At 44.8% G+C, this 21,811-nt stretch overlaps 1 protein-coding gene across 2 annotated transcripts in view; it reads left to right on the plus strand.

The window, feature by feature from the left end:
* The window catches only part of SLC23A2 (solute carrier family 23 member 2), a 57,766-nt gene that overhangs the window by 24,205 nt on the left and 11,750 nt on the right, over positions 1 to 21,811 (plus strand). For both annotated transcript variants that reach the window (XM_065659081.1, XM_065659082.1), the window contains exons 3-10: positions 1,278 to 1,376; positions 5,297 to 5,413; positions 6,816 to 6,973; positions 11,765 to 11,853; positions 13,320 to 13,390; positions 14,533 to 14,714; positions 17,625 to 17,745; positions 18,653 to 18,809. In XM_065659081.1, coding sequence (XP_065515153.1) covers positions 1,278 to 1,376; positions 5,297 to 5,413; positions 6,816 to 6,973; positions 11,765 to 11,853; positions 13,320 to 13,390; positions 14,533 to 14,714; positions 17,625 to 17,745; positions 18,653 to 18,809 — 994 coding nt within the window. The remainder of the gene's footprint in view (positions 1 to 1,277; positions 1,377 to 5,296; positions 5,414 to 6,815; positions 6,974 to 11,764; positions 11,854 to 13,319; positions 13,391 to 14,532; positions 14,715 to 17,624; positions 17,746 to 18,652; positions 18,810 to 21,811) is intronic.

The raw sequence follows: 21,811 nt of genomic DNA on the forward strand, positions 1-21,811 counted from the left end.
CCAAGCCCTGTCCAACCTGGCCTTGAACATCCCATGTCCAAAGCCCCTCTCCAGGTTTCCTGCAGCCCCTTTAGGCACTGGAGCTGCTCTCAGGTCTCCCCTTCAGGAGCCTTCTCTTCTCCAGGCTGCCCCAGCCCAGCTCTCTCAGCCTGGCTCCAGAGCAGAGCTGCTCTAGCCCTCGCAGCATCTCCATGGCCTCCTCTGGACTCACTCCAACAGCTCCACATCCTTCTGGTGCTGCTGCCCCAGAGCTGGATCAGGACTGCAGTGGGGGGTCTCCCCAGAGCACAGCGGAGGGGCAGGATCCCCTCCCTCAACCCGCTGCTCACACTCTGGGGGTGCAGCGCTGCACATGGCGGGGTTCTGGGCTCAAGCACACAAAAACCCCAGCCTGTGTTTGTGCTGGGGGTTGCCCTGACCCTGTGGCAGGACTTTGCACTTGGTCTTGGTTGAACTTTATAACATTTCCATGGTCCCAGCTCTCCAGCCTGTCCTGGTCCTTCTGGATCTCATCCCTTCCCTTCAGTGTGTCACCCGAACTACACAGCTCAGTGTCATTGGCAAACTTGCTGATCGTGCTCAATCCCATGTCCATGTCACTCACAAAGATATTAAATGGCTCCAGTCCCAACACCAACCCCTGAGGAACACCACTCATCACTGATTTCCACTTTGACATCGAGCCATCAACTGCAGCTCTTTGAGTGTGACCATTCAGCCAATTCCTTCTCCGCCAAGTGGTGCATCCATCAAGTCCATGTGTCTTCAGTTTAGAGGCAAGGGTATTGTGAAGGACAGTGTCATCAGATACCTTGCAGAAATCCAGATAGATGGCATCAGTCGCTCTTCCCTCATCCACCAATGCTGTAGCCCTGTCCCACTGTTGACTGTCCTACTGCAGAATTCACCAGCCCCTGGTTATGTCCTGATCTGTTTAAGAGGAGGAGACAACAAGGAAACATTCGTTGTCTTTTTCTTATTCAGGTTTTCTGTTATATAGTTCTGTTGTGCACATCTGCCTCTTAAGAACTCTTCCCATCAGTCTCCTGATGGTTCCTTCCCACCCTCAGTGGACACTGTCCAGGCTTTGGGGAGCTGTATGTGATGCCTGTCTATAGCATGTCTAGGAATATAAATGATTGCTTGCCATGCTTGTAATGGTTTGTGAGAAGATGGCAAGTACCAGGAGAGAAAACGGAGTGACCTGAGGTGGGATCCCAAACAGAATGTTCATTTGAAGACCTTGTGTTTCTTTTTCCTGTTGTTTTATTTCTAAGGTTGTGATAAATGGTGGAGCAACATCCAGCGGTGACCAGGATACAGAAGACACCGAGCTGATGGCCATCTATACTACAGAAAATGGCATAGCAGAGAAGGTACGTAGTGCTTTCCTTCTAGGTGAGAACTCATTCTTGCTTTCTCAGTTCTCTTATTTGTCCACACTGGTTTTACTGGGCTGAGAGATTTCCTTTCTCCCATCAGCCATGCTGACTTGCAGATTCAGATCAGGCTTGGGGGAGCTGTGTCCTTGTGACTCTTCTGGTCACACATTTTGGTTGCAGAACACAGGGGGTGACTCAGCAGATGTTAGAAGCACTTTGACCTGGCACCAAAATCTGTAACAGGCAGTTTTCTGATTTCATTTCCATTGGCCTTTTGCATGATTTCCACGGTAAGGTCATTCTGTGCTGTTCTTCAGTCCTTAACTACTTCTGCATTTAGTCAAACTGGTAGTATTGAGCGCCTTCAAAAGCAGAAGCTCTCTCATTCTCTTTCCTCCAAGCTCCAATCTCATAAACATATTTTTTCTAGTCCTCTTTCCAAGTAGGGGGCTGCTTATTATCATAGAGTGACAGCTTTATGAATGGATTTCAGGTCATTCCTAAACACCCTGGAACGTTTTTCCTTAGGATATTGATGATTGTATCTTAGATCATTCAGGATCAACAACCCAGTTGAGGCCTCAAAGGGAACTGGGGTTGTTTAGTCTGGAGAAGAGAAGGCTCAAGGGGGACCATAACCCTCTCTACAGCTGCCTGACAGGAGGATGTAGTGAGGTGAGGCAGGCTCTTCTCCCAAAGAACAAGGGATGGGACAAGAGGAACCGGCCTCAAGCTGCACCAGGGCAGGTTTAGATGGAGCTGAGGAACAGTTCCTTCCACAGAGGGTGCTCAGGCACTGGAACAGGCCGCCCAGGGCAGGACTGCAGGCACCGGCCCTGCAAGTGTTCACACACTGTGGAGACGAGGCCTCAGTGCCATGGGTTAGAGGTGGCCTTGGCAGTGCTGGGAATGGTTGGACTGGATGAGCTTAAAGTTCTCTTCCAACGTGGTTGATTCCATGATTCAATGCGGTTGTGATTTTTCCAGGTTTTTTCTCCATTCCATCATTCCCCAAGCCTGTTCAATAACATCCTTCCAAGTAGCTATGGTGTGAATCTGCGCTGCTGTTTAAAATGAAAGGATTTCAGTAAATCTGAACAGCACCTTTCTGTATCTGCTTGGCTTTGTGGTTAAGCCTTATCTCCAAAAAGCCTCAACTTGACCAAATTGTATTTCCAAAGAATGTTAGGAATGCCACAGCGTGCTTTCATGCACGGTTAGGGATGGTCTGCCTGTACGTCTCAGGTACTCCCTGCTACCACCTTGATCATGCTGATACTCTCATGGGCACATTTTGGCAACTGTCTGTGGTGGCTGCTCCTTGGAGCACGCTCAGACTAGCGTGGAGAGAAACAATCTGATAAAAAGCCTTGAGCAAAAGGTGCTGGGATGAAGTTGTGCAACCAAGATAAGCGATCTGTAGACGTTGAAGCGTGTCTTCATGGCCTGTTTTCACCATGTTTCTCTCCCTTCCACTTGATCCATGTGAACAGAACGATAAATGACTGTTGATAATTCACCTTAAAGAGACCACGAGCTTTTAATCAACCAAATCTGCTTGAGTTAAAGCTTTGCTGTGGCTTAGAATGAATGAAGAGTGGAAGGAGGGGCTGCAGCAGTTAAAGCCCCATCTATTAAGATAGTATTTCTGGTAATCTGGGCAAACCTCCTGCTTTTCACTTCAAATAAGTGTGTACATGAAGCATCTTTGTGGCTTTCCATTCCTCTCAAGAGATCATTCACCAGAAAGGCAAATGAAAGACCTTGATTAAAAAGCCTTTAACAAAGAGAACCAAAATGTATTGAATTGCTGGAGGATGCCCAGTGCTTACATTGACTCACAAACGGATGCTCCCCCTGTTTATACTTATTCTGTGCTTTTTATTCCTTTTTGTGTTGTCCCACCCTTGGCCAGTTAAAAAGAATTAGTCTCTGATTGGTATCTCCCTCAAGAAGGTGCAGTTTGTTCCTAGCAGTTCCCTATGGCATACTTGGCAAGTACCAGCAGTACATTAAACCAGCAGGCACATGCTGAAGATATGAGAGGGCCAATGACTACCCAGTGACTTACCCACAGCAGTCAGAGCCAGACCTCACCTGAGCTCTCCAATTCCTCACTGTTTAGTCTTGGTCTCTTTCATGTTAGTTCCCTTTAGCCATTATCTGTGTTCAAGGCCAGGTTGGACCCAGGGGCTTGGAGCAAGCTGCTCTAGTGGAAGGTGTCCCTGCCTGTGGTAGGGGGTTGGAACTGGATGAGCTTTGAGGTCCCTTCCAACCTAAACCAGTCTGGATTCTGTGATTTTTCAGTCTCTTGACCAGCCTGGTGTTGCGGTTGGGATGCATGAGGATATGCAGGTGTTTTCCCAAGTTCCAGTTAGAGACAAGGTGCATGCAGGTTGCTCAGTGCTCACCCTCCAGTATGAGGTGAAGCTCTAAAACTCAAGTTCCTGATTCTTTTCCTTTGTCAGTGTTTAGAGAGTCAGGTCAGGAGAGTGTCATTCCTTCACTGACTGAGTAAAGACAGACATCAGTGCTGCAAGTTGGCAAGATGAGTTGTGCAGTGAACCACTTCCTTATTCCTCCATTTAGGACTTGTACCTTATTTAAACTCACCTTGGTGAGGAGCTTGCTCAGTGCTTGATGCTGTTTGAAAGTGTGTTCTGGTACTAGTTTTGCTGTATTTTGCTTTTCCACTGTGAATACCCTCAACCTTTCCATAGTGATGCAGTCACTTGCACTCCCTGAATTGGAATGAACCCAGTGGCATTTGTTTTACTAACAGAAACCTGAGATAAGAAGGAAATGCCCTGGCTCAGTTTGGCTTCCCTGACCTTGGAGAAGATGAACCAAAGGGAGATTATCTAAGCACAATCCGTGGATGTGTTGTGATTTTTGAAGGAGGAAAGACCTCTTGAGGCAAAGTCACAAGTCTGGCCAAGTTCCCTATCCTTGTGTAAGGCTGCTTCACAGGAGGTTTTTATGTTCTAGTGTGGATTAGGTCAGGACCGTAGTTATATAAGGTATTTTTGGGTTAGTTAAGCTGAAATGAGGCTTCCTTCTGCTTTTGGTGGTAGTGTTGGAGCTTTGGAGCATTGTGTTTTCATCCTCAGGAATTTCCAAACCAGAGAGTTGGAACGAAATGGTTCCACTTAGTCATGAAGAAGGATCAATTGAGCTCAATCTTGGTTTAATGGAGAAGCTGCAGGGATTCTGCTGCGTGTATATGTGTGGTCAGTTGTCTCTTAGCTCCCTGCAAATGAGGGTGCATGCTAGGCTGGAATGTGGTCTCACTTAAATTCCTGTAGGTTAGGAGGCAGTCCTCTTGACTAATAGGAATTGACCATGGATGTATTTAGTTATAATGAGCAGTGTTTTCTTCCCTGCTTCAGTGCGGGGTGGAAGCAAAACTAATAAATCCTGTGGCTCAAAAAGGTTAACCAGGGCTGGAATTGAGTAAGAATTAAGTGGGGAAGCAATTATTGGAGTGAGGAACTGTCTTGCCTGTGATTTTGGTCTCTTATGCAAGGATAGCCATTCTGCTCTGCAAATTGCTATTGCTGACTCTTCTGCTTAGTTCTCATTCTTCCTTTTTGACTTTAATGGACAGTTCTGTCATGACAATCCCATTTTTGGGGCACCTTTTGGCTGCCGGATTGGATATATCATAAATGAACAGTTGTGTTAGTGTAAATCGTCAGGGGCTGGCTGAGAGAAGTGAATGTGTTTGGTACAAGTTCAGTAGCTACAGCTGGAGATGAGAAGAAGCCATAGGTAAAGGCTTGAAAAACATCACACATCAGCATTGCTTGTGACTATTACACCAGTTTTGGAGTATCTGGGAATTGCCTGACAGTTCCCATTCAGTTTACTCATAGGTAACACTAATCCACTTCTTCACCCTCCCTGTCAAACAGAGCTCTTTGGCAGAGACACTGGACAGCAGCGGCAGTTTAGATGCCCAGAGAACTGACATGATTTACACTATCGAAGACGTCCCTCCCTGGTATCTCTGCATATTTTTGGGGTTACAGGTATGTTATAAACCAGCTGTAATTTTCCCTCTGTGACTTTTAGAGCTTGCTTAGTGTTTTCTGTGTAGCTCATTGCATTTGTATATGTGATAACTTTATTCTTCCCCCACTCTCACTTGTCTGAAGGAAGTGTTAAGATAGTGGGTGATCACCTTCAGCAGAAACTAAGATTACTGTGTTGATACTGATCCATATTATTGTTTGCTGCATATGCTTTTGTGAGATTCATACATTTAATCTTCTAAGCTGCTGTTAGTAAATAAGGGAGCAAATGCAAAGTGGTAAGCTTCAGAAAGTGACATTTGGTACCTCTGGAACTAAAGATGGAGAGAGAGAGAATGGCTTAATTCTGAGATCTTGACTACTAAAGCTGCTGCTGTAGTCATTTCGATTCTGCAAGCTTGATAGCATCACCCTGGACCTGTAGGCTCACTACTAGACAAGCCAGGCAAGTTCTGTACTCCTTGGAGTGGAAGCATGGCATTCCTGCAAGGAGTAGGACTGTGGTGGTGAGCTGGACCCTACTACCAGCTTAGCCACACACTTGTCTGAAGCAGAACAGCTCTTTCATCTCCTTTCTTTCATGAATAGTAACAATATCTGTCCCAAAGGAATGCTGAGAATTTGTTAATATCTGTAAAGTATGTTGAGATCTCCAAACAAATACATTCCAAAACATCCTTTTTATTTCTGCCATTCCTCAAGGGCACACAGAAGGGATTCTATGGGGATTATATTTTTACTTTCGTTGAATGTGGTGATTTCTTGGTTTTTGCTTGCTTCATGTTGTTTGAATTGAAGAAATAGTAAGGTATTTGAATTGAAGAAGAGTTAATGTATTTGAATTGAAGTAGTAATGTATTTGAATTGAAGAAGCAGTAACAAGTACTTAGTTTCTGGTACTTGGGAGCTTATTTGCATCCTAGTTTGCGTGTGCCCTTAAGTTCATTTGTAAGCTGATGTTATTTTCACATGGCTGAAAGTGAATGAAGTTATTTATCTGCTTTTCTGAGTTAGAAGCTGTTTGCAGTGCAGTTACCTAGATACCTCCTCCTCAAGAGCAGTAGCCATTCAAACAACCTAGTTCATCCTATCGCAGTAGCATTGTTAGCAACAGGCCAGTGGTAGCTCAGCATAGAAGGAAAATATTTGAAGAAATGCTTAGGAGCAGGAAGTAAGAGCCTTGCTGGCTCATTCAGGAGCAGAAATAGCCGCAGCAAAAGAAAAGGTGGTCATAAGTGTATTTACTTCTTAATACTCTGTAGACAAGGCCCTGAGTGCCATGGGTTAGTGGTGGCCTTGGCAGTGCTGGTAATGGTTGATGATGATCTTCAAGCTCTTTTCCAACCTGACTGATTCTGTGATTGGCTGCAGTATTACCAACCCCTTTTTCTCTTCACAGCATTACTTGACATGCTTCAGTGGAACTATAGCAGTGCCCTTTCTGCTAGCTGATGCCATGTGTGTTGGATTTGACCAGTGGGCTACCAGCCAGTTGATTGGGACCATTTTCTTCTGTGTGGGCATCACTACATTGCTGCAAACAACTTTTGGGTGCAGGTGAGACTCTGGACTTGTGTCTAGGTGTTGAGATGGTGATAAGACTAGATATCTGTTGGGAATTCCAGGATGCTAGCCAAGATCCAAGAGGGAGGTAATCTATTTTTAAAGGATACACGTGAAACCCAAGGTAACAGGTCAAATACAGGGCAGTTAGGGAAAGTGTTTGGAAAGCTGCTCCCAAAAAAAGGTGAATCTGAAATCAGAGAAGGCATTCCAAGGGTAAGAAAATACAGCAGGGAGAGGGAAGGATTATGGAGGGGAATTTATGAGGACAGAGAAAGTAGAGGTGTTTCTGGGGGAAAGGAAAACTTCATACACCTTGGTGAAGAGGAACCAAGTTTGATATTTGTACTGGTTTCTTGAGTGCTACTGTAATCGTGCCAATATTTAGACTGCTGTGATTAGTGCTACAGCAATTTGTGTGCTTGTTTCTATAAAGGGCTTGTCAAATGAAAAAGGGAATGAAAACTAATGAGAGGAGCTTTAATTCTCTGACCCGAGTGTCTGTTACCTTCCAACACAAGCAACTCCTTCGTTTTTATTTGCTCTGAGATGCAGGTCATGATCCTTCAGTTGGAAACACACATGGAAGTGTAGCTTTACAGTGACGCCTGTGCTTCTTCTTGTGTCTGCTCTCCTTAGGAAGATACAAGAGACCAGTGCAGATGTTAGCAAATACTTGTAAAAAGCTGGTGTGGGAAGGAGCAGGATGTTGTAAGTTTTTTATGAACATGAGGATAAATGCTTCTTTGAAAACTCACGTTCTGCAATAGGCACTGAGAGGTGTTTGACATATTCACTTCAACTGTTGTTGACACTGCCCGTGAGAACCGGCAATAGCTAAAACCTTTAAGTGATTTCTGCATCTTCTTGAATAAAACAAGGGTGATAACTAAAACCAGAAAAAAGGGCATATTTAAGGGTATGCCCTCATATAGTTACTTCAATGATTCATGGGTCATTTAGTTGTACAATGTGAGCTGAAATCTTGAGTTCCAATAGAAAATGGACAAGGGATGTAGGGACAGGCCAAGGGGAATGGCTTGAACCTGCCAGAGGGGAGACTGTGATGAGCTCTTAGGCAGAAGCTCTTCCCTGTGAGGGTGCTGAGGCGCTGGCACAGGGTGCCCAGAGAAGCTGTGGCTGCCCCATCCCTGGCAGTGCTCAAGGCCAGGTTGGACACAGGGGCTTGGAGCAAGCTGCTCCAGTGGAAGGGGTCCTTGCCCATGGCAGGGATTGGAACTGAATGAGCTTTAAGGTCCCTTCTAACCCAACCCAGTGTGGGATTCAATGGCAAACACCCCCCCTTTCCCTCCTATTTTTAAAGATTTAGGTAAGAAGCAGAATCTTTGGGTGGAAAAGCCTCTGTAGGGTGCAGACAGCCAAGCCCATGGTAGAACACTTGAAATTGTGGATCAGCTTTTCATCTAAAATTTTTCCATAGGTTTCAGGTTTTCTAATGCAATCTTCGGTTGCTCTTTTAGTTCACTTTATTGAGCTTTTCTGTGCTTTTTGTCCTTTGAAAAAACCCTTAATTTTTTTTGTTACTTAATCACTGCTGTTTTATATGCAAAGTTTATTCTGACGACAAAACAGCATCATGAAAATAGCTGAAAGAGAAGATTTTCCCTCCCAATATCTCTTTAGTCAAGACTACCTGCAGTTAATCATCCTAGTTTCTGCCTGCTTGGCTCTCTGTGTGTGCTCACAGGGCAGTTTGCCTTACTCTATAACAGTAAATGTTCAAGTACCTCATCTGAAAGGAGGCGGAAGAGCACAGTCGTGCCCTTTGGTGGTCTGAACCTCTCTTTCAATGGGAGTGATGTATTCTTCTTACCCCATCCCTTTGTGCTGTATGTAGGGAATTGAGGGCTTGTTGACTTAGGCAGGAGCTGGAAGATAAGGACTTTCATTGTTCAGCTCTAAGTGTCTCCTCCCTGGATTTACTGAAGATTAAACTCATGCAGTTTAAAAGTGCAGAGCTGTGGGTGGAGATGAACTCAAAGGTGCTTTGTTTGCCTGGACTTCTACCAGTTTTCTCCTTCTGCCTCAAATTTAGCAGAAAAACCTCAGTTTTTATGCTTCCTGACACTTGTATTTCTTCACAAAACTCAAGTTTGTCACATTTTGGTTGGTTTTCACCCCCTCTAACTAATCTTGGGCTCTTTATTACTTACTACAAAGTGATCTGGGGCTCTTGCAGAAACCAGTGTGGTCCCATCAGTTTGAAATCCACTGTTCCTTCTGTATAATCCCACCTCTGCAGTCTGTGATGTGGTGGTTTTGTTGTCTTGGGGGTTTTATCCAGTCACTTCCACTTGTACTGTGAAGTCCTGATGCAGCTACTGAAGAGGCCATTGGGTTTGGGTCTTAAAATAAGTGAATGTGTGTTTAAGGAGAAAATTTCCATGGTTTTATAACTCTTTAACATGTGATTCGAGTTTTATGTAAGGCTGGGAATGGGATCTAGCAGTGATGTTGTCTGAATGAGATTTTGAAGTATTTATTGGCAAGTCTGTCAACTGCTAAGTATTTCAGCAAATAAAGCCACGAGGGTTTCAGAAGGTCAAATTCCATGGTTTAAAGGTCCTTAAAGATGGATTGAGCTCAGTTGTGAGGTGGAGTTGGTTTGGTACCCATACTGAGTTTAGGAATTCAAGCTATTTGGTAGGTGATGTAATAAGCCAAAAGATCTGGCAAGGATTCAGAGTCATTACTATGACTGAGACAGTCACATATAGCTTTACTATCCCTCAAATACACCCTGAATATACCTGAAGAGTTCAGGTTTGTTGCTGTGACCAGCATGACATTGAACATTCCTACATCTGGGTGACACGTTCAGATAATGAAAAGACATTTCCAGATGGCTTTAACTGCATAAAAAGCTCTGTCTTCACAAGGGCTGGTGCCAAAAATGAACAGCTTCATAATTTATAGACATGAAATTAAAGTGATATCCCAGTCATAAGCTTGGTGGTCCTTTACCCAGCTAGTAATAAATGCCTGCCTTAGCAATGGGAAATGGAATTCCTAAGTCATGATCCAAGCTGCCACTGTCTCTTCAGAAAGAGCCTGATCTTGGTTGGATGATTTTAAAGAAGGTTGGAAGGGACCTTAAAGCTCCCCCAGCTCCAACCCCTGCCATGGGCAGGGACACCTTCCACTAGAGCAGCTTGCTCCAAGCCCCATCCAACCTGGCCTTGAGCACCGCCAGGGATGGGGCATTCAGGATGGAGCTCTCAGGCAGTGCCATCATCTGCATTCATCAGCCTGCAGGACATTCATCACCCTCATATAAAGGTTGAGTGAGCCACAACTGCCCAGATCTTATGACTCAATATGTGTGCAGGGTATTTCATGAGTTACAGACCTCACAGTCTGGACCCAGTCACTCAGTACAACTGACTTCATCACCGGGGAATGTGTTTGCAATGTATATTTACAAAATCATTAGGAGGGGGACAGAGGACTGTGTAGGTGGTCAGAGGAATAACAGCTTCTAGCAGGTATTGCATATTTTGCCATGGGCACCAGCTTGCTGGCTTTGCTCAATGAACCTTGAAAAATAAGGTGAATCATTCACTTGTAGCTACCAACTGGTTCCTCACTAAAGAGAAAGCTTTGTTTTCTTTAATTTGATGAAGTTGGACTTTCTAAGGCAGTTTTCACCATTTGTCGTAGATAGGGTAGCTTTTTACATTGCTCAAACTCCTTTCTAGTGGTAGTTCAACTGTTTTAGCTCCCTGCCTGTTAACTTTACAACCACTGTTAGTAACACACGTCTGGTTTGATCTTTTCTGTGTTAAGCTTGTATGGGATTTTTTTCCCCCCATAGTTGTTTTTTTCCTTCTCTGTGCCTTTTCTGATCTTTATCTTAAGCTACTACAGTTAGTTCTTTCTCCTTTACTAGTGTTTGCCCTGGCGTTGAGGCACTTCATTGCGACTGTAAACCAGCCATAAACACGGAGCAGTAACTAGAGCCTTAGGAGCAATTAAGCGTTTCATGTCTTAAGAGTTTGAGATCTGCTATTAAAGAGAATCTTATTGCAACCCATTAATGACAGTATTTATAGACTAGTTCAAAGTGCATCTTTGGAGTTAAGTAACAGCAGGATATTTGTGATGTTATGCAAGCTGATTCAATGAATACGTAGTTGGTGCTGGTAGATGCTCTTTAAATCTTAAACCTTTTGGGAAGTGTAACCACCAATGCTAAGAATGTCATCTTGAAATTCTTGCAGCCTTTGTGTTTATTGTTGGTAGCCACCTGGAACATCTAATCAGCTCTTATCAATCTAATAGTTATTTACACATACACTTAAAGATGAATGTATAAATGACTGCACTCCAAGTCATGCAGAGGGAAGGCATTGAATATGCAGACTGCATACTGTCCTATTAAAGAGCTTTTCTGATGTGGCAGGATGGTAAAAGCTGCATGTTCAGCACTGGGGCTGGTACTTACATCAGCCTGTGCATCTGTATCCTTGTGCTGCTGAGTCAAACCCAGCCAGGGTCTGGTACCTACGTGCTGGTAATACGCTGTTACAGTGTTGTATTAACTTCATGCGTGTAGTGTCTTCTGTCAGGACTTGGGTTTGTGAAATCTTAGTATGTCATTTCTGTGGCTGCTCTTTTTAATAAGAAGCTCTCATACATCACATTTGTAAGAACCGCCAACAAAGGATGGTTTTGAGGATGAGTAACCCCCAATTGTAACTGATACCCTGACACAGGACCATAACAGCGAGAAATGTCAGTGTCTCTTCTTTCCCTTTCCACCAGGTTACCCTTGTTTCAAGCGAGTGCTTTTGCATTCTTAGCACCTGCTAGAGCAATACTGTCCCTGGAGAAGTGGAAGTGTAATAACACAGGTAATTGTCGTTTATGCTTGTTCAGGTTTAAGTGACGAATGACCCAGATCATATCTAGTGCGACTGCCGAACCTTTTGATACAGAAACTGAAAGTAATGCGCATGGAATGTGAAACATGCTCTCCTTTAACAATGTTAAAACTTCTGTGCTGTGGAATAAAATTCCTAAAAATGCCCTTGTGGAATTGTGGGGGGGGGATAATACAAAAAATGCTCACAAGAGACAATCTAGCAATAGCATGAAACAGTTCTTTTGTTAACAACATAGATAAAGGCAGGACTCTGTAAATGTTCTTTTATGGCATTAGGATACAGTGAGTCCAGTCAAGTGCTTTTAAGCTGAATAGTAGGAATTTTCAGCATTGGCTTAAGACCGCTATTTTAACCTATTTAACTCACACCTTTAGGGTTTTCTGAGCAAGATTTGGCAATATTTGGATGTTCATTTTAACTTTTCCTCTGCTACCATCATGACCCTGAAAGGTTTTAAGTTTATTCGGAGTGCAGATGTGCAGTAGAACTGTTTGGGAAGGGGCTTTTGTTTTAGCTTAGGTCGGAACACTGAAGTGGAAATAGCTCTGTTATTTTAATGGGGAATGGCTATTCAGTAGTAAAGCTGTGGGCAGTGTGAGACAAGAGTATAGAGAAGGCTGCTTGCTTCTAACCAAAGTTCTTCCTAGGGGATCTTTTGATGCTCTAGTCATGTATATTGGTATTATTTACATGTTTATACATCTCTTTTAATTCACTTATGGCCATCTAGTTAGTTTTCCTGCTGTTTTTTCCTATAGAAACTTAGCTTTGGGCATTCACAGTTTCTCGCTGGGGAGTCAGATTTAGCTAGTGGGAAGTAGCCCAGGGTTTTCAGTGCCTGAGAGGTAAAGTGTGGTGTTCTTTAGTAAGTGTGTTGGAGGTTTCTGTGCCCCAAAATGTGCCCGTATCCTTATACAAACCTTGTTGAAAGCAAATGCTGCCTGATAACTTTTGATGGCAAAGCCGTTTGTTCCACTACTTCAGCTTTTCAAAAGGAGCCTTTGCTGCATCTTGCTGTTGAACCTTTTAACCTTCCAAGGGTGTCAGATGGGGTTGTTACCATGGGTCAGTTCATCAGGAAGTGGGTGACCTGAATGGGTGAACAAGAGACATTGGAGTGCTTGATTCCTTGTGTGCAGTTGAGTAATTCTCCATTCATCTGTTTAGTGGAGTGGGAAAGGAATCCCTAATTGTCCTTTCTTTGGGAAAGTTGTGATGTTTTTTCCACTTCGGGACAGTGGATAAAATTAGTGGTTAGCTCTTGGGGATTGTAAGCACGTTCCTACTTGATTTGTAGCCTTGCAGAACTTTTATCCTGTGTAAATCAAGGCTCGCTTGTCAGACACAGCTTAAGGAGAGATTTATTTTGTATGATGTGATGTCAGAGTGGCCAAGGAATAAATCCCTGTGTTTTCTTCTCTTCTTTTTGTAAGATCTAACAGTTACAAATGGAACAACAGAACTGCTTCACACTGAGCACATCTGGTATCCCAGAATACGAGAGGTAATGTAGGAGTAGCCTTTAGCTGTTGATCTGTCCAATTCCAGTTAAGTTCTCACCTAACCATCTGCGTGTTCTCATCTTTTAGTTGATGATTTCTTCTTTCACTGTGATTTTCATTTGAATATATCCCTTTACTCATTTCCTGGAAGCCTTCATCTTTTCCACTTGTTCATTGCTGGACAGCAAATACAAGGAGCTAGTTCCCACATTCCAAAAGATGCTCAGACAAATGCACAAGTGAGATGAATTCTCTTTGCAGTTTGTGCTCACTGGCAGCAGTTCAGCTGCTACCAGACCACTTGCCTGCTGTCACTGTTCAGTAGGCTGTCCCATGGAAGGTAACTGTGCAGCTAGCAAATCTGGTTCATCCCTAAGTGTCTTAAGTTGGAGACTATTCTGATAAGGTGTTGGTTCTCCCAAGAGACTTGCTGAAATAGATCCAACTCCTTCTCCACTCGCAGCAGTGCAGTCTGAACCTCGTCATGCTCTGCAGAGCCCAGGATGGAGGTTGTGCCCAGGCATCCCACTTAGAGTGGTAGATAGAGTAGTCCAAATTAAGGCGTGTGTCATGGAATTTATCTCCCATCCCGTTGCTTTGGGCTGCAAACCTTTTTCTTAATTAAAAACAACCCCTCTCTCTTCCCCATGTTCAAACCATAGCTACATCCTGCCAAGAGCCCTGCAGCCAAGAGGGCTGACAGTCTCCTGAGACCACAACGCTGCTCTATCCCAGCTTCTAAGGAGCACTTGTGAACAATGCAGCATACACTCTGCCCCTAGGAGCTAGGAGCATCACCTCCGTGGCGCCAGCAACCCTTGCCGGTTCGATCTGAAAGCTTAAAGGTTAGCCTGGAACCCAGGTCTCCTGTCTGACAGTGTCATGTGCTATCCACACAACTACCAGACTGGCCCACTGGTCTGCTGTGTAATAGTTTTGTGGAGAAAACCATAAGTGTTATGCTTAAGCAATAAGTCACTTAAACCTAATGAGCTGTTTTATGACGAAAAGAATTGGCTGAGTTCTTCTGTGTCACTGAATTCTTTTAACTGCAGTTTGTAATCCAGAGCAGAAAAAAAGAGATGTTTGGGCTTTGCTTGTAAGATGTGACTGAGCTGTCTCTTTCCCCTTCTTGTGTGTTCAGATCCAAGGTGCTATTATCATGTCCTCCTTGATAGAAGTGGTGATCGGTTTGCTTGGCCTTCCTGGCGCCCTGTTACGATACATTGGACCTCTGACCATCACACCCACTGTTGCTCTCATCGGCCTCTCTGGTTTCCAAGCTGCTGGAGAAAGAGCAGGCAAACACTGGGGTATCGCTATGTTGTAAGTACTCCTGGGGCTTCTTGGCTTAGGTCCCAGTTGGTAAATTGTCGTGCAGGAATCCTGGAGTGGCAGGGAACAGCTCAGCTGCCCAAGGTAGCGTTGCAGTGATCCCAGCATGGAGAAATCCTGTATGGAGGAATCCATGCGGGTCTGGACAGGGTCAGCTGGCAATTTGGGAATAAGGACAGCAGCATCTTGAGGAGGCAGGAAAGGAAAATAGCTGAAAGTGAGGTGTAAGAGCAGGGAGTTTTATAAAACAATAGTTCTGGGAGCCCTTGGCTAGGTCTCATCAGTGCTAGAGAAAAGACCATGCAGCAAAGCACGAGGGAGGTCAGTGACCGATTTGTATTTCTACTTTTATGCTGCTATTGTGAATGTTTCTTGTTCAGCAGCAGCAAGCAAATACCATCAGTAGTAAGAGCCCATTTGTCCTTATTCTGGTTTGCTTATGTATAGCCAAGAGAAGTGTGTATGATGGCAGAGCACATCTATTTCTATGATCACCAGTCCAGGAAGCCTAAAAAGAGAGATTTCTCCTTAGTAGACAAAAGGGCTCTTAGGGTGAATTTAGGGCATGATGCATGTGCTTCTGTAGGTATAGATGTCAGGGAGATTAAAGAATTAAGATTAGTGGTATGAAAGGGAATAATTGAGAAGAATGAGATGAAGAGAAGACAAAAGCTTCCTGTGAGGTGCTGTTTGAATCACATAAGGAGGGAAACCACCTTTTAAAGAGAAGGATGTTGGCTGAAGCAGTTGCTATATTCAGTGTGTAGTGACCAACTTTGTGCTGGCTCTGGAAGCAGGAGGAATGACTTGATGAGATCAGGTTCTCGTCTCACAAATGTGTTTGCACAGTGCTTTGAACATGTAAAGTATGCTATAAGTGCAGCCTATGGTTAGAAGGGCTCTTTAATTCTCTTTTCTCTTGCATGTCAGCATCATGAATATTTTTGTAACTCTACTCTGTTAAGCAGCTGACCCAAAGAAACATTTTCTTTTCCTGTCAAACAAATTCAATGTAAGTTGGGCCTCATGTTAAATCAATCAACCAGACCTTGGGTGGATTAGACATGGAAACGTGTAATTAAAGCTGACGTTTTTCAGATGGAAAAAATATATCCATTTTGGAACAGGACTGAAATACGACCCACTCAATAAGTGATTCTGGCTTCTGTCACACACAAATGTGCACTTAGAGTGTTCAAAATAACTCCACGGCCATCTAGAGCCACTCAAAAGTAACTTGATTTCTACAAGATGTGGCACTTGAGATTGTCTTGACTGTTCTGCAGAGATAAAAATGCTGTGTTGCTATTTGCTGTAGCAGAATAATCCCCGTGGCAGGGCTGCTCTCCTCTATTGGCTGCAGATGCTGTTTGACATGACTCTCAGGTTCCCAAACAGTTCTCTGGCCTTGCTTGTTCTTGCAGGTGCCAAGCTGAAGTAATTTCATCCCTAAACCGCATCACATCATGATGTGTGGAGAGGGAAGTTATTCCTGAATCAGGCTTTGCCTGGATCTCTGCTGAACAGACCTGTTTGTTTGGGAATTTCAGGATTTGATGTTTCACAGAACCCCCCTGATGTGTAGCCAAGATAATAGGATTGAAAACACTTCGATTTATTATTTAAATGATTATTTCCAACTCTATTTGAGCAACCTGGTCCAGTGGAAGGTGTCCCTGCCCGTGGCAGGGGCTTGGAACTGGATGAGCTTTAAACTCCCTTCAATCCAAACCATTCTATGATAAAATAATGTAATATTATTACATTCCTTACCACTCTGTACTAAATAAATCAATATACATCCCCCCCAATCCTCAGGGATGCTCTCAGGGCATGGAGCCCATCTTTCTGTAATGGACGTCGGGAGAGATGCCAGCATGTTCCCTGAATGCGAGGAAAAGGTGCCTTTATCACTTGAGTCAGGGTTATAAATGCCACCCTTTCTGCTGAGCTCTTTGTTCCTGGAGCCTGAGGGAGAATAAAGCTGGGTTTGTTTCTTACAGTCTGAACCTGATCTGGGACAGAAAAGGGAGGTTTAACATCCACCTCCTTCTTCTTTTTAAGTCAGCTGATAAAAACTTAATCTCAGATTTCAGAACAGCTTTGCTGCTTCAGACAGTTTGACTCTTTGTGTGGCCTTTTTCTAGCAGAACCGGGGTTTGGCTGCTTCAGAATTGAGCAACCTCCCCTGGGCTTGTAGTTTTCATTGCAGTGGGTACTTATTTTAGCTGTGGAGTTGTGTTAATTGTTAGCACGTAGAGGAGCTTAGTTTTGATGAGGGGGGAATGCATGATGCTTGAGGCTTCTAAAAGCCGTGATAAATTGGGTTACTCAACTGCAGTTGAATGGATTCTTGGGGTTTGGGGCTCGATTCTGCTTAATTTACAGCTGCTTAGTGAAAGATATGTATACAAAATAAGAAATAGGGATTATGAAGAATTGAAGAGAATTTCCCTTGACAGGAGGTTTTCAAGTGCTTTGGAGCTTTATGCAACTGTTGGAAGTGTAGAAATTCTTTTACACTGGCCTCCAGTTTTCCAGGTTCTTCCCATTTGGAGCAGGAGCCTTTGAGCTTCGTATGAGGAGCAAACCTGGCCAGACAGTTTGAGCCTAAAGAAGGCAGCAGCACAGCATAGCTCTTTGCTCTGAAGATCTTTAGCTGCTTCATTTCCCTGTTTGCTGCTGGCTAGTTTTGCAGCACTTTAGAGTACAAATTACATTGGTTTGGCTTTTGTGGAATAGTGATCTATTTAAAATGTATCAGTTCAGCTTTGTGCTGAATTTCAGATGTCTTCAGGTGTCTGAAGAGCCTGAACAGGTTTGTGCTGGGAAGGATTCTGAATACATCGGTGCTAATGAGGTGTCTCTCTTGTCCCACCCTCCTTCTCCTTTTTTTCTCAGGACTATTTTCCTAGTATTGTTGTTTTCTCAATATGCCAGAAATGTCAAGTTTCCTTTACCCATTTACAAATCCAAGAAGGGATGGACAGCATACAGGCTGCAGCTCTTCAAGATGTTCCCTGTGAGTAGCTGAACTTGGTCTTCAGGTGGCAAAAGAAACTGGTTCGTGTTTGGGGTGGGTTATTGGTTTTTCTTAGCAATGAAATCATAAAGGTGAGAGAAAAGCTTAAATGGACTTACGAGAAAGTTAAGTGAATGGTTCATTTATATCTGTAGATTTGATGTATTTATATATATAGATGTCTCATTAACATCAATGCTCCATCCCTGGCAGTGTTCAAGGCCAGGTTGCCCAGGGCTTGGAGCAGCCTGCTCTGGTGGAAGGTATCCCTGCCCATGGCAGGGGATTGGAACTGAATGAGCTTTAAGATCCCAACCTAAACCACTCTGTGATACTGTGCTTCGTCACAGGAAGTAGCCTCTTGCTGTAGTCTTGCAGATCCCATTCTGGTCTCTGACCCTCATGAAGAGTCATTGAAGCGATGAAGATGAAGGGGAGTCATTGAAGTGATGAAGAAGGGAGGGAAGGGGATAGAGAAGAAAGTATGTTTATGCATGCAGTGAAAGCCTAAACTGAGCCCTCCAAAAAGGGATGGTGAGATCATTATCTTCTAGTTTTATGAAAGCAAGACATGGTGCCCCATGTGAAAGGCTTCTCTTTAGTTCTCTGGTAAAATTGAGCCTAATTCACTGGTTTGGTTAAGTGCCCATTTGGAGACTTTCCCATTTGTTAGCAAAGAGACAGGCTTGCTCTAATTCGAAAGCTTTTGCAACAGCACCTTTGTTAGGGGGCAGGGGGAACCACCTCATGGATCTGTTACAGGATTAACTGCTTGTTCAGACTTAAATATCACTTAAGAGCATACTGGGATATGTGTGTAATAGATATTCTCTGCAGGAGCTGTTTGCTGTTGATGAATATTGCCAATGATAGTAAACAGCTCCTTTTTCCCCCTTCTCTTTCACAGATTATCTTAGCTATTTTGGTGTCGTGGTTGCTTTGCTTCATCTTCACTGTGACAGACGTCTTTCCTCCTGACAGCTCCAAGTACGGCTTCTACGCTCGCACAGATGCACGCCGGGGAGTGCTGTTGGTAGCTCCGTGGTTCAAGGTTCCTTATCCTTGTAAGTAGGTCTGGGATTCAGAGCTGGCTTGCTAATAATATGCCCGTGGGAATCATTCCTGTTGTTTTCAGAAGCGTTGCTCTTTTCCTCTCACTTCCGTGTTCTGATGCACTTCAACGTGTACTAATCTAAAGGCGTCGTAGGTGGGGATATGATGTTCTTTTGTATGTTTTCCTCTTTAATCTGATAATTTAAGGTCTTGCCCAAGAAAGGCTGAGTTTCTGAAAGTGTAGAAGGAATTTGCAGGTTTTATCTAGGTCACTCTTGACTTCTAATAACATAGTGTGACTGCACATATAACATGGAGGGAGGTGACTCCCCCTCTACACAGCTCTGGTGAGATTTCCCCCCCTGCAGTCCAGATCCAGCTCTGGGGCAACAGCACAAGAGGGATGTGGAGCTGCTGGAGCGAGTCCAGAGGAGGCCAAGGAGAAGCTGTGAGGGCTGGAGCAACTCTGCTCTGGAGCCAGGCTGAGAGAGCTGGGCTGGGGCAGCCTGGAGAAGAGAAGGCTCCTGAAGGGGAGACCTTAGAGCAGCTCCAGTGCCTAAAGGGGCTGCAGGAAACCTGGAGAGGGGCTTGGGACAAGGGCCTGTAGGGCCAGGCCAAGGGGAATGGCTTTAACCTGCCCGAGGGGAGACTGTGATGAGCTCTTAGGCAGAAGCTCTGTGAGGGTGCTGAGGCGCTGGCACAGGGTGCCCAGAGAAGCTGTGGCTGCCCCATCCCTGGCAGTGCTCAAGGCCAGGTTGGACACAGGGGCTTGGAGCAAGCTGCTCCAGTGGAAGGGGTCCCTGCCCAGGGCAGGGGTTGGAGCTGGAGGAGTTTAAGGTCCCTTCACACACAAACCAGTCTGGGATTTTCAGGGCATGGTTGATTTATGTGTACTTGTCAGTCCTGTGGTCAGCTGCTCTTAAGTTATATGATGATAAGGACAGGTTCTTACAACTCCTGTAGAGCTACTGAACTCATCGACTCTCACCATCTAAAGAATCATTAGTGTGTGGAGTTTTCTCCAGCTCAGTGCACTTCCCTGCCCCAGACACACCCATCCTTGAATGAGCACAACCATTACCAACTACATAAAACCGTCCTGACTTGCAGAAGCAGCCCTGGAACTGGGCCAGTGGGCAAGTCAGAGAATGCCAGTCAATGCTTATCAAAGGACAAGAGAACACAGAATGCTTTTCACACCACCTTGGCTGTTTATATCCTTTTGCTGGCCACCTCTCAGCTTAAGGCTGTTAAAGGCTATTTGTTATGGCATGAGGTAGAGTTGCACAACTGGGTTCCTGCTTGTGCTGCTCCAAAATTAATGGGGTAATAATAGATTAATACTCTACCAGAGCAGAAGAATAGAAATAGTTAGGAATCCCATTAGGTTGTAATGAGGCAGCTTCCTTGTGGTTTTCCCTGTGCTTTGGTTCTGATTAGTTCTTAAAAGCAACCACTTCTAAAGCAGTACTTGCAAGCTGTATAATAGAAGCTTTTGGGAAAGAAGAGGAGGAAAACTTCTCCACCCTGATTAGACCTTTCTTATTTGTGAAACCTTGTTCATTCACGTTTGTGTGACTTAAAGTTCCTTTTGTTTGCAAGAGGCTCATCTATTTCAAAGAGATAAAAGCATCAAGGCAATTGCTGTGGAAAACCTGCCAAGCTGTTCTGCAGGCTTAAATTAATCTGATTTGCTTTTCTACCAAAGTGTGGACTTGGAAGGTGTTGGTGCAGTGAGCATAGTTGGTTGTTGGCCATTCTCTTGGGTAGACTAAACTTGTAACCAAAGACTGAGGTTTTTAGAGCAATAATAATTAAGCGGCATTCGCCTCACTGATCAGAGCTGTTTTCTCACAAGCAGGAGCTCAAATTCCTTCCTTCTGAGCAAGGAGTTGTTTTGGTGGGGTTTGGGGTTTTTTTGGGTTTTTTCCAAGCATGATCAAAGCAGTTGCTTGGATGGTTTTTCCTTTGCTTTTTTTTTCACCTATTTCAGCTTGCCAGACTGTGTTACTGTGAAGGGAGTTTGTTGATTCCATTAAAGATGAATAATGGAATTGTGGCCAGCAGGTCCAAGGCAGTGATTGTCTCCCTGCACTGGGCACTGGTGAGGCTGCACTTCAGATCCTGTGTTCATTTCTGGGCCCCGCACTACAAGAGAGACATTGAGGGGCTGGAGCAGGGCCAGAGAAGGGCAATGGAGCTGGTGCAGGGCCTGGAGCACAGCGGTGATGGGGAATGGCTGCGGGACCTTGGGGGTTCAGATGGGGAAGAGAAGGCTCAGGGGGGACCTGATCGCTCCCTACAAGTGCCTGACAGGAGGATGGAGCCAGGAGGGGCTGGGCTCTGCTCCCAAGGAACAAGGGATGGGACAAGAGGAACCGGCCTCAAGCTGCACCAGGGCAGGTTTAGATGGAGCTGAGGAACAATTCCTGCCCCAGAGGGTGCTCAGGCATTGGAACAGGCTGCCCAGGGCAGGGCTGCAGGCACTGGCCCTGCAAGTGTTGACCCACCATGGAGATGAGGCCTCAGTGCCATGGGTTAGAGGTGGCCTTGGCAGTGCTGGGGTAAGGGCTGGACTCTATGATCCCATAGGAAGACAGGCTGAGAACATTGGGGCTGTTCAGCCTGGAGAAGAGAAGCTGCGTGGAGACCTCAGAGCAGCTTCCAGTGTCTGAAGGGGGCTACAAGGATGCTGGAGAGGGGCTCTTCATCAGGGACTGTAGCAATGGGACAAGGGGTAATGGGTTCAGGCTGAAAAAAGGAAAGTTCAGGTTGGATCTAAGGCAGAAGCTCTTCCCTGAGAGGGTGGTGAGGCCCTGGCAGAGGTTACCCACCCATGTGGTGAATGCCCCATCCCTGGCAGTGTTCAAGGCCAGGTTGGACAGAGCCTTGGGCAACATGATCTAGTGTGAGGCATCCCTGCCATAGCAGGGGGTTGGAACTGGACTTTCCAACCCAAACCATTCTGTGATTCTATGCTCTTAAAGGTCTTTTTCCTTCCTAAATAATTCTA

This window comes from Lathamus discolor, chromosome 22 (genome assembly GCF_037157495.1).
Source record: "Lathamus discolor isolate bLatDis1 chromosome 22, bLatDis1.hap1, whole genome shotgun sequence".
In the NCBI taxonomy this organism is placed as follows: Eukaryota; Metazoa; Chordata; class Aves; order Psittaciformes; family Psittacidae; genus Lathamus; species Lathamus discolor.